Genomic DNA, 17606 nt, shown 5'->3' on the forward strand with positions numbered 1-17606 from the left:
CTAAACTCCTTTCCAGTTTTAATTCCAATATGTGCAGTGATGACGCCCACCACCCTTACTATTAACACATTTATCAAACACGATAATAATGTTATTATTAGTTTTTAAACCAGAAAGTCAACGTTAAGCGAAGTTGAACCGCTATTTTCGTGCTGCCTCCTACCATATTCAAGACTGAACATTACAGATCTTACAAGCGCAGCACCAAATTATCATGTAAACAATTTGTAATTAGGTATTTTGATTATATGGTGAAAGCATTATATAAAGGCCACATATAGTACTTCCGAAGTTGTTGTTTGTGGACATATGTACCTTGTTTATATATTAAATTTAGGATTTATATTACATGCAGAAAAAACAGCTTAACATTTAGTAAGACCCTGCTAAAATTAAGCAATCTAAATGTGACTTCTAACGCATGCAATTTTTCGATTAAATCTTCTCACATTTCCACTTTTGGATTTGCTACAAAATTGTTGATAGTCTATACAAGTTGTGAAATATAATCTGCACTTTAGCAGCTTATATTGTCTTTATTGAAATTATCTTAGATTTGATTTCTATTGTTATGTTTTACTATTCTCCAGGTATGATTGCAGATATAATGAAACTTTGATTTTAATAGAACAACCTTTAATACTTATCCGTGTATTAACGACAACGCATACACTCACATCGCTATATACATTTACTCAAAAAGCTACATTGGCATGTACAATTATTAGTAAATCAGCAATCGTAAATTTAAATATCTGCACATGCGCATTAAGGCATTGTGCATAAAGTTGTCTTATATCTGAAAATATGTTATTTATGTAGGTGAAACATTGTACCTGTTACATTTTTATTAGAGTCCCTCTGCCCCTCTGTCACACTCTTGTATTTAATGTAATCCAGTTATAATCATCGGTCTGACTAATTGTCCATTAAATATGGTGTTTGCTTGACATTGTGTTGCATATCAACCTTTGCAAAATTTGAGCTTTGATTTTGAAACGCATTCTCGTTATGATATTTCAGCAGCTTCCTTCCTTGCTGTAAATATAAAATATGCCATTGAATACATACATGCAAATACATAGTCATTCCAGTGATTTTAGTTGTGAAAGCCTACGTGTTCGTTTACGCTTTAATAATATAAATATACGATTTGCATTATCTAGTGACACATGGACGCCATGGAAATCAACATGAGATCCATACATGGAGGGGTCAACACATAAGTGCATATGAAGAAAAAAAATGTGATAATCATATTTTCACATAATTCTAATCTTTAATCTATTTTCGTACAAAAAGAAAACAGTTTATTGCCTTATATTTCATTTATATAGAGGCATCACAATGATTGCCGAAATAATTTTAAAGAACTTAATGAATATCACTAAAATGTGTTTATTTAGTTCGGCTACGACTTACACCATTAACTAAATTGCTTGATGAATAAAGTACTGATGTATTGTGATAATTATATAGTTTATTATGTTTCATTGTTTTCATAGTTGTGTTTTGAGCTTTGAGCTTGCGGTTAGACATAAATCACTCATCCAGTTGCATTCTGGATTTTATCTAAAAATATATCAGAATTTGTCTTTTTTATATAGAAAAACTAAACTATTTTAATAAATTTGTTAATTACATGCTGGCATTAAAATTGGTTCAGTGGAATTAGCATCAAAATGGAACCGAATCTGCCTTCTTCATTCAGATATGTAGTTTTGAGACAACTGTAATGGTTTTTTATATACGTTTTGTGTTTTCAACCCTTAATTATGAATATACTTTGACTAATACAGTTCTTGGCATTTGTTAGCAAGTTGCTGAGTTATGGCCATACCGTGAGGACATGGTATATAGTATATTATTAAGCATATAATATGTAGAAAGAATTAAACTACACAGTTCAAGTATATATTTGTTTCTATCTAAAACAAAATGATGTTCTTTTCCTTTTCATAGCCGTATGCTAATTTGCACTATTCAGTCAATAAATATAGCATTTTGTTACAGGCTATCATACATTCCATGAGAGTACCCATTATTCAGATTGTTTGGCATATAAGATGCTACAAATATATTTTGTTCCTCATGATAACTTGTTGCACTCATCAAAAGGAACTAATTGATTCGAGGATATTTTCGTATATGGACTTATAGAGCAAGCAAGCTATAAACTGTAACCTTAATTATATATATATAATAGTTGAAACAATTTTAATCTTAGTGAACATTTTATTTCATAATTGTAAATTGGTAACATGATTGAAAACAAAAAATAAAACCGATTATCATAACACATTATGTATGAGCACTAGGATGGAATTAATGACATCTTTAGTGAATTAGATAAATTTAGTGCTTTTATTTTGCTGCAAGATGTATTTGTGGAAATGTTTCAACACATTAGCTCAGTTTAGTCCTGACTTGATTTGATTTACAACACGTTCTGCAAAGTAATCATAATTATACAATGACAGTCTCACAAATTGTTAACTTATCTAAAATGGTCAATGACTGACGTTTTTGTAACAAAGTCTAACAATTTTGTATCAAACAAAAGTACTTATTTCAACTCAAATTTTAGGGTTCATTTAATGACACTTAACCATTTCGGTTTTACATAACAAACTAAGATCTACATTCAACGGAATTCAATTCTAGAACAAAATGAATCTCACCTTACATGTCGTGGTTATCGGGAAAACAAAGGTATGCCCGTAATTTATGTATGAGTTTGTGCCCACTTACTTTGATGCATGCATTATTCGTTAAATCATTTGAGAATATTGTTATTACATGAAAGTCAATTTGTTCAAACCATTGTTATCAACACAACATGACATCTTTTCGTGTTCATAGTTCTCCTCTTTAAAATTGTTTACACTTCGCGCGAAAATTGAAAACTCACTTACAATAAAGAAGATAAATGCAATAGGCTGATGAAGCAAAGGACGATACAGTGGTACTCATAACAGCTGTCTGAAATTACGTTAAAATTGCCAGGTGTAAGGAGAATTATCAAATAAGTAGTTTATATTCTTTATATATGTTCCCTTACTTAGACACAGCACATATACATACGAACATACATACGCATGCACTTACCAATAGTGTACACAAAAAGCCAGCATTATACAATCACCAAGGTGATTTTGAGTTTCCTCGTCTGCTTTGTATGATTTAAAAGTAACGAAAATCTAAGAAACAAACCAAACATTGACAAACATTCCACCAGTTCTTAAACTCGTCATGTCTGTTTTGGTTTACCTTGGCGACATATTTTTACAACTTTGAATGATGAAACAAATTTTTAATAGCTGAGATGTGAGATTTCCTATGTCCAGCGTGATGGTATTATAATATTCTGCATGCAAAAATATAAAGACGATAAGATCATTAAAATTATTTCTGATAAAGGTGCCTCTTCAATGTAATTTAAAAATTTACATCGCAAATTTGGATCCATTTCCGCAAATACTTTCCAAAACTGAACATTCCTAGATTAAGTGCTTAATGTGTTATATTTCGTCCCTATAGAAGGTACATTTATCATTATCGCTTAAATTATTATTTTTCAAAAACTGGTTTGTGAGTGACAACATTTATACATGAAACTAAAATGAAAACTAATAACTAATTTGTACCTTTGAACAACGTTTAGACACAACAAGCCAACTGCGCACGTTTCTACATGAATCACGTTTCCTGTTACCTATTTGGCTTTATTTTCGTGGTTCTTATTAGGTGTTTATAAATAAATGTATTATTTGCACTTTTAAAAAACCTATAATTATCTTTTTGTACTTCATTGTTATCATTGCAATAACCGTAAACAATGTTTCGTTTGTGTTTTCTGTTATATCTAATCAAAACTTAAAATGGAATGTCATTTGCATCGAAAAGGTATTCAATACGTACACCACCATGTGCTACTCAGATTGCTTATGATTTATACGTATATATGGTTACTAAATTAAGAATATAAGAATATCTTGAAACATCATTCCATACACTTTTTTTCCATTATAACACAACATAAATAACATCACGCTGTATGACATTTTTAATAGTTTTAGATGTTTCTTTTAATTTGGATTCTCCTACTTTTAATAATATATCTCCAAATTTTCTAAATATTAGTGACTTAAATTGCACAAGTGTAGTAAAAGCGGACTAAAATATTAATCCTTTTGTGATTGATTCTTTACTATTTAATCCCACTTCCTTAAACGAAGGTCTAAGATTATCACTTTCTACCCAATCAGATTTGGCACCCCAATGAAATTGACAAAAATAAAATGTTTTCAGTTCAGTTTACATATGGAGTGGAAGACAAGTTATAGCATCATAAACCGTATTTTTAGTTGTGTCCTCATATTTTAAACATAATTGTGAAATATATAAATCCTTGGTATACAAACCATAATTATGCTAATTATCTCCCTTGTAACAGGCCAAGTAGTTGAATTAATTGGCATAAATATATAATAATTTCCTATTGGATATTTATACTATTCACTTCTGTAAACTTAATGGGACAACTGAAAGAGCTTTGTAACGTTCTGCATACAGTAAATGTCTGTATAATGCATAAACGCCTCCGTCTTATCAATGGTTGACAGGCCTTTTGTGTATCTATAAGGCAACTGTCTGGTTATACATGTATTCATACGGCAATCGACAGGCGTATTTTGTATTCATACCGAAACTAACATGCATTTTTGTAGTCATATTTTGACTAACATGCATTTTGTGTATTCATACGGCAACTTACTGAATTTTTGTCTTTCCGTATGGAAATTGACAGGCTTTTTGTGTACTCATACAGCAATACTAACGAATTAAGGGACAAAACAAATATACATAAATTAACAGATGAAATACATGCGATTACGTGTCATTTTCTGCACATATCTGCCTTCTTTTTTTCAGAAAGGAACTGTATCATTCTGAATAGTCGTGTAAACGTTTAGCGATAATGAGGTTCATGTATTACTCCTGGTGTTAAGCGTTAGTAATTAATATTTTCCAGTGCACGAATTTCCTCTTCAACCTCCTCCTCAAGTTCACTGAGTTGTCGTACATCTCTGTTGCTCATAATATTCTCGCTAGGAATAAAGTAGTTGACAAGATTCTTGTTATGCAGGCATTGTTTTAATTCTCTGAGCGTGTCCATGTAACATTCATCCAGATTAGAATCTTTCCAGTAACCTGGCTGCGGGTGCCTTTCGTTCATCCAAAAGGTCAGATGCTGTGAAAGAGTGGATTAGAGTATTGTATTTGCAACACATAATGAATCTAATGCAGGAACGTTTTGACAATTTTGAAGTAAAGCAGCATGATGAGACCAATTATAAAAGATTGTTTAAATCATCCAATTTTTTCTTAAAGTTTCTGAAGACAAAAAATCTATTTGAAGATATCGATAACAATGACAGTTTTTTTGTATATGTTCTCACCAATACACATATCGATAGTATGACCATCAAGCATATCTAAATATTCCACCAAGCGACGCAGTAGGACATGTATCGAATAACGGACAGGTGTATATACATAAAACCAGACAGTATCACAATATATCATGCGATAAAATATTATTTACTTTAAATACAGTGTGGAGTCTTCATCATCAATAGTATAATTTTTTTCGCTGAGCATTACTCAAACCTTTCTTTATGTATTTTGCTGGATGTAAATATGACCTTATTGTTCTTATCTTCAACCTTGATTACCTTGAAAATGAAGGATGATATGGCTTTGTATCCCGTTTTCGATCTGGACTTCCACGTCTGGAAGGAACTCTTCAGTAGTTTGTGACACTTCTTCCGGCAGTCACCGGGAGGGTCAATATTCTTCATAAGGATCGCTTCGCAATTAGAGAAAGAGACATTCCAAAATTCGTTTCCTTTGGGAGTCAGTTGGCATCCGGAATTAACAATTTGGTCGATGAGTTGCCCCGATAGAACCTTGCGTGTTTCTGGTCTTGGCCAGCCATATTCCCTCACTAAATAAAATACGATACGACTGAACTGTGTGTATATAGTTTAAAAACGTCAACAAATAATATACATACGTTTGTGCTTAGAAACATGCCAAGTCGTAAGGTCAAACTAAAGATATTAAAATTGCTTTTAAATTTCTCTCTCACTCTCTGTCTCTCTGTCTCTCTCTGTCTCTCTGTCTCTCTGTCTCTGTCTCTCTCTCTGTCTCTCTCTGTCTCTGTCTCTCTCTCTGTCTCTGTCTCTCTCTGTCTCTCTGTCTCTGTCTCTGTCTCTCTGTCTCTCTCTGTCTCTCTGTCTCTCTCTGTCTCTCTGTCTCTGTCTCTCTCTCTGTCTCTCTCTGTCTCTGTCTCTCTCTCTGTCTCTGTCTCTGTCTCTCTCTGTCTCTCTGTCTCTGTCTCTGTCTCTCTGTCTCTCTCTGTCTCTCTCTGTCTCTCTGTCTCTCTCTCTGTCTCTCTATCTCTCTCTCTGTCTCTCTCTGTCTCTAATCAAGCTCATATTATATCCATTAATAGCATAGAAAGTGGCTTTTGCAATAATTAAAATTGCAACGTTCAGCGGGAGTTTTTTTTTGTGCAATACGGTATGACTACTGATGCTAAAGTATCAAATACCATATTTAGTGAGAATGTCAGTCTAGCGGTAATCTTTTCAAATTTAGCAAAAGCTAATATGCTAATATCTAAAGATAATATGTCACATAATCTCATAAAATAAACAATAATTTAATAAACTTGCAACATTTTTCTATGACAAAATCAACTTAAAGCGGCTTTAAACTGCAAAGACACACGACTATCATTAGTACCTAGCATGGACTAGACCTACATATATGTTCCACATTACCGTTATTTGTCCGTCAGTTTTTAATGATATCGATATGTACTTATCCACTTAAAATTTAAAACCAAATAGTATGTATGCTGCCTTCCGTTCAAATGTGTATGTCTGTTTCATTACACCCCATATTGCTTACAGTTGTACCTCCATTTATCATCGATGTTAATAACTATACAATAACAATGTATCATCTCTTTGATTTTTCGCATCATTCGTTTGCATTTAAAACACATTTTCTCTCTGATATGCTTTCGCATCATACATTCGACATTTCGTAAGATAAAGTGAGAATGATAGTGTGACTACGTCTTGGTGTTTTGCCCAGGAGCTATTGTAAAATATTATATCGTAACAAGAATATGCTTAATGGGCAGGTGCTCTCTCTATCTTTATCTCTCTCTCTCTCTCTCTCTGTCACTCTCTCTGTCTCTCTTTCTCTCTCCTTCTCTCTGTATCTCTCTGTACGTTTGTCTCCCTCTCTCTATCGCTATCTCTCTCTCTCACTAAACCAATAAAAATATTTTTACCAGAGATATCCTTCCAGTCGATTATTGCAGTTGCGTCAACACTGATATGATGATCATCTGGGGGATGCATAGTCATAGTGATCGCTGGTCCGTGGGCTTCTCTATTCAAGTCTATATCTGTAGAACAATCATTATAGTTTGAAACGAACGATAAAGTGTATATTTTTATTTAGAAACGGGGTTTATTTCGGGAAATGTTTTGAAGAAATGACATGACACATGTACTTGATTAAGCATCGATACCACTGGACAGACAGACATACATACATACATACATACCAAACATCCTAACTACTACCTAACTTCCTACCAACCAACTAACCTACCTACCAACCTATATACATGCCAACATTTATACCTACCTACCTACCTACATGCAGACATACATACATACATACATTCATTCATAGATACATACATACATACATACATACATACATACATACATACAGACAGACATACATACATACATACATACATACATACAAGCATGCATACATAGATACATACAAGCATATATACATACATTCATTCATACATACATACATATATACATACATACATGCATACATACAAGCATGCATACATATACATACATACATACATACATACATACATACATACATACATACATACATACATACATACATGCATGCATGCATGCATACATACATACATACATACATACATACATACATACATATATTATTACTCGTAGCATTAACGAGTTCATATACTTTATCACCGTGGTACATTAAGGAGTGATACTCTATTCACACCTACTTCATAATCTTACCTTCCATTCCCATTTTCGTCTCTCTTATTAACGAGTGAAGCCTCTGTTGAAGAAGGTGAGGAATTAAATGGTTGCCAAGGCATATAGCGTCAAGTTTTGGAGAGACATTTTTGTCCACCACAACCACTGCGTAACCGTCAGGTATCTGGAACTGGCCATTGGATATGTTTAGTAATTCTCTGTCGACATTCATATTCTTTGGAGACGGTCCCTGCACGAAAGGAAAGATATCCGCTTATTAACCACAGCCTTTATAAGCCCTTTCCATGGATACTTTTTTATATAAATTTGAAACTCATTGGTGTTGATACTGACCTTCTAAAGACCTTTCATGTACTAACTCTGGAACTGAAGGAACAAAATGTATGTTAGACTTATTAGTTCATTAAAATGTTTATCTGTAGAAACAAATGTGTATGTCTTTTTCATTAGACCCCATATTGCCTTCGCATACAGAAATTTCAAGAGCACTAAACTAGTAAAATATATATTTTCTGTATATAGAACTCATTGTAAATTGAATAGTCGGTCTACATGTATTGAGCATGCAAATAAAACAATTCCTATCTTTCACAACTACCTCTTTATGCGGCATGCAGTTGTCGTCACCTATAAACATTAGCAAGTCTTTACTTACTCGCCAGATGTTTTTTTTTTATATCGCTCCAGCTTTAAATATAATAATTATTTTAGACAAGATATGAATAATATGAATATAGACAGATGCTGCTCGATTCCAACTTAATGAGAAAACGAGAAAATGAAACAATCCTTGATACAATAAAATGAATTTCACATGTCAAATTATATAGTATCAGACATAAGAGGTAATATGTCTCCATAGTATACAATAGTAGTTGATACTAACTATTAAGCATTTAATATTTGGCTTCTGTGAACATGACAAATTTTGCTTTAGTCAAGGTTATATTCGCATATATTTTGATCGTCCGTGACGCCAGACAGTGCACGTTTAGCATTATAATTAACGTAGTGCGGATATATATATATATATATATATATATATATATATATATATATATATATATATATATATATATATATATATATAGATACATATTCGTCATTAATATTTACAAGAATCTGATAGGCATGGCCAGTCTATTTTGGAATTAATTGGTTTCGTGCTTATACTCTTTTTAAGCAACACCAACCCACAATAGTTTTATATACAGTGATTAAATGCAAATCGTTTGCTTACGTATATTGATGTGAAGATATGAAGGTCTTTCTGCCAAATTTAGGCTACGTATTAATGTACGATATGAAATCTGTATACCGTTACAATATGGATCTTTGACATTTGTTCTATAAAATAAAATAAGAAAAAATAGAAGAAAAGATAAAAAGAAAAACATGCGGCCATACCTACGCGTGGATAACATGACGCTCTAACCAACATAACAATGCAGTTACTTCTTTTCAGACAGTATTTTAGATAATATAGTAAAAGCTGTATGTTTACTGTTCCGTGTGTATGTGTGATTTGGATTTTGAACGTCGTTTTAACATTTTTTCAGTCATATCGCTACGTTGTCTGCAGTGTGGCAACTAATAGTGATATCTAGATCAGTGGCATCATGCCACAGACATTTGGCATCATGTCCCACCCAGTCACACTATCCTAACACCAGGCCGATATGTCTTACCACTAACCTATTAATAATGTTCTTTATTTTTTTGCTATATTAATGAAACTGAAAATACGATTAAATAAAATAATTGTATTATACTACTAGTTTATTTAATTATTTGTTTTGTTGAATTCAATTATAAGGATTGACTTTATTTCTTAACTTCAACGAAGTATAAACCAATAAAATTCTATGCAAACTGTATGATCCGCGAATCCTTATATTAATCCGCTGACTGGTGTCGGGAAATCATTGCACTGAATATGCATATTACTTTTGAGTACTAATAAAAGCACTGGAGCTCCAAATAAAATCATTACTGGAGATATACTACACAGCTGACTGCTCTACCCAATCGTTCACAATACTGTTCGTGCCACTTATTGGTCCTATCAGTTTCTTTCCAGCTACCCTCTGAGCTAATAAAGATGCATTTCAATTTACATTCCAAAGTAGAAGAGGCAAGGCAGTCGTTTTTTTTTTTCCGACCAAAACATGACTTTTAAGTGTTGATATAAGACAATTTGATGTACTGTATGTCGCATAATCACGCATATGTAAATATTGTTTCAACAACAAGTTAGAATTCAACAGTAGGAAATGGCTTATAAGTGTTTGAATTACCACTTGCTGGTCCCTCGTTTCTTGTAGTTTTTATTTCCAACTCGCCTCAACATGCATCGCCTTTATTGTTTAAGTACTTAACTACACTGTGCTCACAGTGCTATACCTTCTGAATTTAACAAACGTTCATGGTTAAATCATAAGTGTGTCGTATATTTATTCAATCAGTATGATTGTAATTAGAAGGTCAGGAAATAATTTAAGTAACGTATCAATTTGCGAAGAAGATTGCAATTACTCGCACAAGTTAAAAAACAATATTTGGTAGTTGAAATACTGGAATTCAGTTATGCAAATCTCATTCAGTTCATTTAATTCATCAATAGACAATATATTGTAGTCATTATTATCTGCATGGGAAATACGTATTTGTGTGTTGTATGCATTTGAAGTAAACAAAATAGACGTATAGTATGTTAGCTGTCTTTAATATACCACTCGTATATTTGTTTCATTAAATAATATATATATATATATATATATATATATATATATATATATATATATATATATATATATATATATATATATATATATATATATCAGAATTTTTGGATTCTATATTATAAAAACTGATTAATTGTAGATGTTGAGAGCTGAAACATGAATGTCATACATTCACTGCAAGCGGTAAGGGAACAATTAATTGTTCATTCACACAGAGAGAGAGAGAGAGAGAGAGAGATAGAGAGAGAGAGAGAGAGAGAGAGAGAGAGAACCACAGGAAGAAATTACTAATTTCTGCATTTATCTTTTCCAGACGCTATGACTTTCTCTTTTTATGAATTTGTTCCTTTGTATCCTTGGATGGTAATTTTGATTTGATTTCCTGATGGGGTATGAAAGATGTCCTTTTGTAAATGCGCCACTATTCCAATGTTTCTGATATTGATTAAGTAATTATATTTCATGATTGTATTAATTTGGATAGTTGTTACCCTATGTAGAGTTCAGATAAGTTCTGTGTTTGCTCCATAGTTTCTGATATTGCGCTTGCAAAATGTCATGAGACGGTGAATACATGCATACAATTTTCAAAATAAAACAGTATTTTCAAATTTTGAGTGAAACATCTACCCTATTATAAAGCTAAAATTTAAACTAAATATTATTTTAGGCAAACTTATTTCTTACGGCAGGTACTGAAGACATTTTCAACATTAAAACACTTACTTCAGTATAGAGTCTTTCTTTATTAATTGCAAATATATGTTCAACGACGTTTTATAAAGTTTGTTTTTAGCCTCCACGCGAAATACATATAGAAAGACTTATACTTACAGGCTGCTCCTTCTTTTCATACTTGTCCCGAAAAATGTATGGCACGGTCCCATTTCTTTTCACCTCAAGAACCTTTACATTTAGGGGAATGTTGAAATCAAATTCGTCCGCCTTGTTAACCTTTAATCCTGTGGCATGACTTCCGGCCTTCCGCAGCTCAGTGGAAAATACTCCTCCTCCTTCTTTCTCCTTTACGGAGCGTAAAATCGATCCAAGCCTGTCGTACACAAATCTAAAGGAAACTTTTTTGTCTTCTTTGTCAACGATGGATCTGGTTTTGAAATAGTTTTCCAAATACTTCCTTATCGCTTTCGATTTTTTTGATTTTTCATCAGTTCCTGATATACTGGTTGTAGCAACACCGTGTTTATCACGACTGTGCTGCCGAAGTGCAGAATTAGAAGCGAACGACGTACAACAGTTTAGACATCTGTGGATTTTTTCCTCGTAGCTTCCTGGATGCTTTGCATTACTATGGTCACGAATTCCTCTTCGACAACAAAATGATCTGCAGCAGACAGTACAAGCATATTTCTTTTGCGTTCTAGCTTTGTCAGCAAGGTGTTGCCTTAGAGATCCCAGACTCTGAAATATCTTTTCTCTGCATAGGCATTTGATAGAGGCAGTCACCTGATGTTCAAGAATCTCCTTGAAATGTGTAGGCATCACATAAGACATGCAACGTCCGCTCCCACTTTCTAACCCGGAAGTCTGTAGGCAAGAGGGCATCATGATGATATGACCTGTTTTTAATTGAGCCTAACCCAGATGTGACCTTTAATAGTAGTTGTCTTCCTTTTTAATCTCAGGACTTTTTAAACTTCTGCTTTACTTGGAATATCTATATTTGCTTGAGACTTCCCGACTTCTTGCTTTGTGCATGGAAGTAAAAAAAAACCAGTCAAATATGTAATTATTTAAACTTTAGCTAACAATATAAGTATTTTGTAAATCATACATTAACCGTATCCTTGTTAAATCAACAATTGCTTACTTTCAAAATACGTACTTATCTTAGAGTTCATACATGATGTCCAGTTAGAGTAATGGTACTGAATATCAATGTTGTAAACCCACCTTCCTATTCGAACAATAAACCGAATAATTTCTACTAGAAATCACACCCATGTTGGAAGCAGATATCATATTGAGTGTATTACATGTTATTCTTCACATGGTCGTCATGTACGCCAATATGCTAACGAAATGCATCTCTTTTCTCACAGAGCTTATAAGAACAAATTGTAACTTCTAGTGCGAGGCCTGTGTTTATTTCACATTAACTGCCATTATCAAGAAATTAATTCATATAATGATAGCTTACAGAAAATGCTCGTGAGTGAAAATGTTTGCTATTGATATTTCAGTTGGTTAATTCGATCACACATTGCCACATTATTCGACGGGATGGGATTAGATCAGTGATGGGGCACGGTCAGGTGATATGCAAATAAAATTATCTCCGAAGACATAAAACGGATAATAAAATTCAACTCAACGATATCATTACTGCATGCTAGATATTTGTACTGAATGATCTATAACATAGACATAGTATCTTTCCAATGATAATCTCGATATATTCATTTTAACACTACATGTATGTCATGCTTATTCGGTGTAAATCTACACAAGTCATGTACGTCTTAAGTATTCATTTTAACACTATGTGGATGTGGTATGTATTTATCGTAACACTGCGTATATGTCTTAAATATTCATTTTAACAGTACATGTTTGTGTGTGTATGTGATTAGGATTTGTAAGGTAGCTTTAACAAATTTTCAGTCATATCGCTACGATGTCTGCAGCATGGTAATTTATAGCGATGTCCAGGACTGGGGCATCATGAGTAGCAATGTGGGGCGATCTAGGGACAATGGGACTTTCATGTTAAACAAGGATTCCAGCACTCTGGGGACAATACGAATATTTGACATGGGGAAAACTGGCCCGGCACTCTGGGGAAAATGGGAATTTAACATGGTGGGTTTGTCTAGGGACAATGAGAATTGAACATGGTGGGTCTGTCTAGGGACAAGGGGAATTGAACCTGGTTGATTGATATAGTATAGACAAGACATTATATATATATATATATATATATATATATATATATATATATATATATATATATATATATATATATATACCATTTTTTAATTTAAATTTGTTGAAGGGGTTATGCACGAAAATCAATTTCTTTTCGTGACCTATGAATGGCCCTGAAAAGGGCCTTCGCGTTTCTTTTTCTTCTTCTTCTACCTTATCCATGTTTTCCACCAGTTCCTGACTTATCCATTATTCCTTTCTTCTTCTTCTTTTCTGTTTCCGGCATCCATTCGGGGTGACTCATAGCTCTAAAGTTCTCTTTGATCTTTATGAAGCTGTAATTCAGGTAGTCAAACTCCAAGTTCGTCTTTCTATTCTCTTCTTCCTTTCTTTCCTTTGACCATTTTTCTTTGATCTTCTTTACTTCTACCTCCATCACTTTCTCATTAATTCCTCTCCTTTCTTCAGTCTGTCCAGGCCTCTCTGCACATAAGAACACTCTGTCCCTTACAACATATCTTCAAGAAAACACCTGACTTTGCTTGCATTGTCAAGTTCTTCCTTTAAACTTAACACATTGAAATAGGGCAGATTCATCATACCTCTCAACCTCTTTTCCTCCTCTTCTATCATTCCTGCTGCCACATCTTCCGCTACGTTTAGGCTATTTGCATACTCCAGGTACTCTGCTCTCTTCCATTGTTTTTCTAGCCCCTCCACTACATATATATCATCCATTATCCAGTAGTATATATTTACCAAGTTTTTGAACAACTCCGTTGCGGCCAACATCTTCGTTGTCCTTTTTCCGTAGAATGGCGCGAACGACGAACGCTATGAGTTATTTTATGTAAAGGACGGACGGGAAGGAAACATCCCCATCTTTTGTCATCTCATATTATATACTATTCACACAAAGGTGATGAGCCATATAATCTAACCTCATTATATACTATCCACACACGGGAAGCAGCAAAAAACATAACCATAATCTACTAACTACACACACGCTAAGCAGCAAACAAAATCAAAAACAAAATCCAAACTAACCATCCACAGAGAAGGGAAGGTTTAATAACCACACACTCTACTATTCACACATACATACTTTACAACTTACAAACCCCAATAATCTACTATTCACACAAACGTATTTGATTGCTAACAAAAACAAACAAACACACACAAAAACACACAACACAAACACAGACATAAACACACACACACACACACACACACACACACACACACCATCATACCAGGAAAGGAGTGAGTGTTTATATTCAAACTACTCCACATACACATTGGCAAATTTAATATTTTGTCTTTTCTAGAGTTTTGGTTATCCTTGAAAAGGGCTGTTTTTATAGAACTCCAGATGTGCCGATCTAATGCTGGCACCTTCCAGGTATGGCACCGCACACGCATCTCCTACTCCAGTCACCTTGCCAAGTCACCCTTGTCACGGGAGCGCAGAGGCGGGTTGAGTGGCTTCACTATTCCAATCTTCTGTCTCTGGGATAGTGAATATTTCCCTTTCTCTTCTCATAGTTCTAACTCTAGGACGAATTGGCATCCTTGCCTCCTATTGTGGTTGTGGCTGTGGTGCAGCTACAAGCTGTTGTGCTGCTATTGCCTGTGGAGGCGTCCTAGCCCCATGAATCATCTCACACACAGGTCTCATTATGTGAGACCTAATTACTCTCTTTTCTTCTTCCTCTTCTTTCTTCCTTCTCTGTTCCTCCTCCTCTTTCATTCTTCCTCCTTCAACAATGGCCTCCGCTGCCAGCTCATTCAGTAGACGCCTGGCATATTCCAGGTGCATCTGGAGTTCTAACAGTTTTGCTAGTCTGCTGCTAATGTTTCCTTCTTCAGCAATCAACAAGGGTAGCTAGACTGCCGAGCGGTTTCGTATTTATATGAAAAGCACGGACGTGAGGGAAAACACCCCCTAAGACACAATGTTATATTACCTTGATCATTCCGAAAAAACCCCGGACCTAAAATAAACACTCACTCATTTTACTACCCATCACTATTTTAAGAAATTTCATTAACCACTTAAAGAAAATATTTATCACTCACTTTATAACCAAGATAAAGAATTCGTGTGCTTATTAACGTATTTCTATTTTGTTCTAACTTATCATAGGCAATAGATTGTTTTTTTTTTCTTTTCTAGAGTATGAGGTAGCCCTGAAAAGGGCTATGTTTTTGTGTGAACTTGAAACTATGGCAATCTTTTAGGATCTAAGATTGCGACCTCCTCTGACGACAAGCTTTCTCACAAGATAAAGTCTGCTTCTTCGGAAAAAGAGGAAGAACTCTTTGGTGTCGACACGACAGTCGACAAAGCCGGTCAGGTTCCTGATGTTGCTGCTCCTGTTGTTGCTACTCTTTCTGTTCTCTCTGCTGTTTCTGAAGTCTATACTTCTCTGTCCGTTCTTCTTTCTTCCTGTTAGTTTCTTCTCTGAAGTCCTCTTCTGTCAGGTCTTCAGTGACTTTTTACATTCTATTTGTCTGACACGATGCCAATACACGTAGGAGGATGAGTCGACAATGTATGGTAAGACTGGAGACTTCCCAGTTTTTATGGTCAAAGAGCGGACGTGAAGGAAAACATCCCTATAAGGTTTTCGAGACGGAACGCTACACTAGTGTTCTGTGCGGGATAGTAAGAGGTCAAAGAGCATTAATCATGATACCTTTAGCAAAACAAACGTCAGTGGCATTTTTTCACAACACAACATTTTTATTCCAATCACTTGTAAATAACAATTCCAAATTATTTTTTTCAACAATAACCATTCAATTTATCTAACAAACAATGTTTTTTCTTCAAAGAACACTCTATTTTGGACAAGGCTGACAACGTTGTGAATGAAATTGTGATTTCCACTGTTGGAAGTCATTGGGCTATTGATGGACACACGTTTTCTAGCTAAAGACAAAAGATAAGCATAATTGTTAAAAAACCATCAAACTACTTTCTCATCGTTTCTAGAAGAATGACGATCAAATTAAGTCACTGAATGTTCTAAAGAATATCACAGACTGCGACGATGCAGAAAACACACACAGTATTGTCCACACACCAAGGAATATGTGCCTTGTAATTTCACAATATTGAATCGTGTGGTCTGAGCATATCTTCTCATAAAGTCAATGATATCGTCTTCCAAAGGGGGCAATCCATAAGAATCAAAATACTTCACATATCCTTCATGACGAAAGTAGACGGCTACTCAGTGAGTTCCTGGGAGATGAGTGTCGTCCATGTTGATCACATCAGCTTGATGGTCTTGAGGTTTGCGATTAGGGAGTTCATCTTTAGCACATATGATAGGATTCCAAGAAGCAGTGTACTAACTGTGGTTCAAAAGGTAATAAAGTTCCCAGATATCCATGTTTGTGTTTTTCTTTTCTTCTTTTCTTCACAGGTGATAATAAGTGATCAATTCGATCCTGATTTTCTCTTGAAAAATGTCTGACAAGTAAAATGCATTCAGCTCCGACTTCTTACCTTTGTACAAGAGACTTTCTATGCGATGGATCTCCAGAGGTGTTAATGCAACACGAATTATGTCGAGATGACACCCCAAGCTTCGTCCAGATACTCGTCCAATTTTTCTTCTTGACTCAACATTAGACATCTATGGTGTTGAATTTGACTGGGATGATCGTTGTGACATCCATAGCAATCTTCCTTGATCAGTTCCTTAATTTTATCTCCCAGGACTATAGCAAAAGTGTCTTTGTCTTGGGATCCTTCTTTCATGGTCTCCTCACATTCCATGTCCAAAGTTTCTCCGCTGGGTAAAGAGGT

General features: G+C 34.4%; 1 protein-coding gene across 2 annotated transcripts in view; it reads right to left on the minus strand.

Moving 5' to 3' along the window:
* Window positions 1-679: 679 nt before the first annotated feature.
* LOC149791999 (protein mab-21-like 3) overlaps window positions 680-17606 on the minus strand; it is a 39181-nt gene continuing 22254 nt past the window's right edge. Inside the window, exons 2-6 of one of the 2 annotated variants that reach the window (XM_089970488.1) lie at window positions 11729-12600; window positions 8169-8379; window positions 7373-7489; window positions 5739-6010; window positions 680-5254 (exon numbers count right to left, since the gene is read on the minus strand). In XM_089970488.1, the coding sequence (XP_089826614.1) occupies window positions 5015-5254; window positions 5739-6010; window positions 7373-7489; window positions 8169-8379; window positions 11729-12460 (1572 nt within the window). In that variant the 5' untranslated portion in view covers window positions 12461-12600 and the 3' untranslated portion in view covers window positions 680-5014. The remainder of the gene's footprint in view (window positions 5255-5738; window positions 6011-7372; window positions 7490-8168; window positions 8380-11728; window positions 12601-17606) is intronic. The other variant, XM_089970487.1, reaches the window with a different exon arrangement.

Source organism: Sinohyriopsis cumingii, chromosome 9 (assembly GCF_028554795.1).
Source record: "Sinohyriopsis cumingii isolate HCF-2022 chromosome 9, ASM2855479v2, whole genome shotgun sequence".
Lineage (NCBI taxonomy): Eukaryota > Metazoa > Mollusca > Bivalvia > Unionida > Unionidae > Sinohyriopsis > Sinohyriopsis cumingii.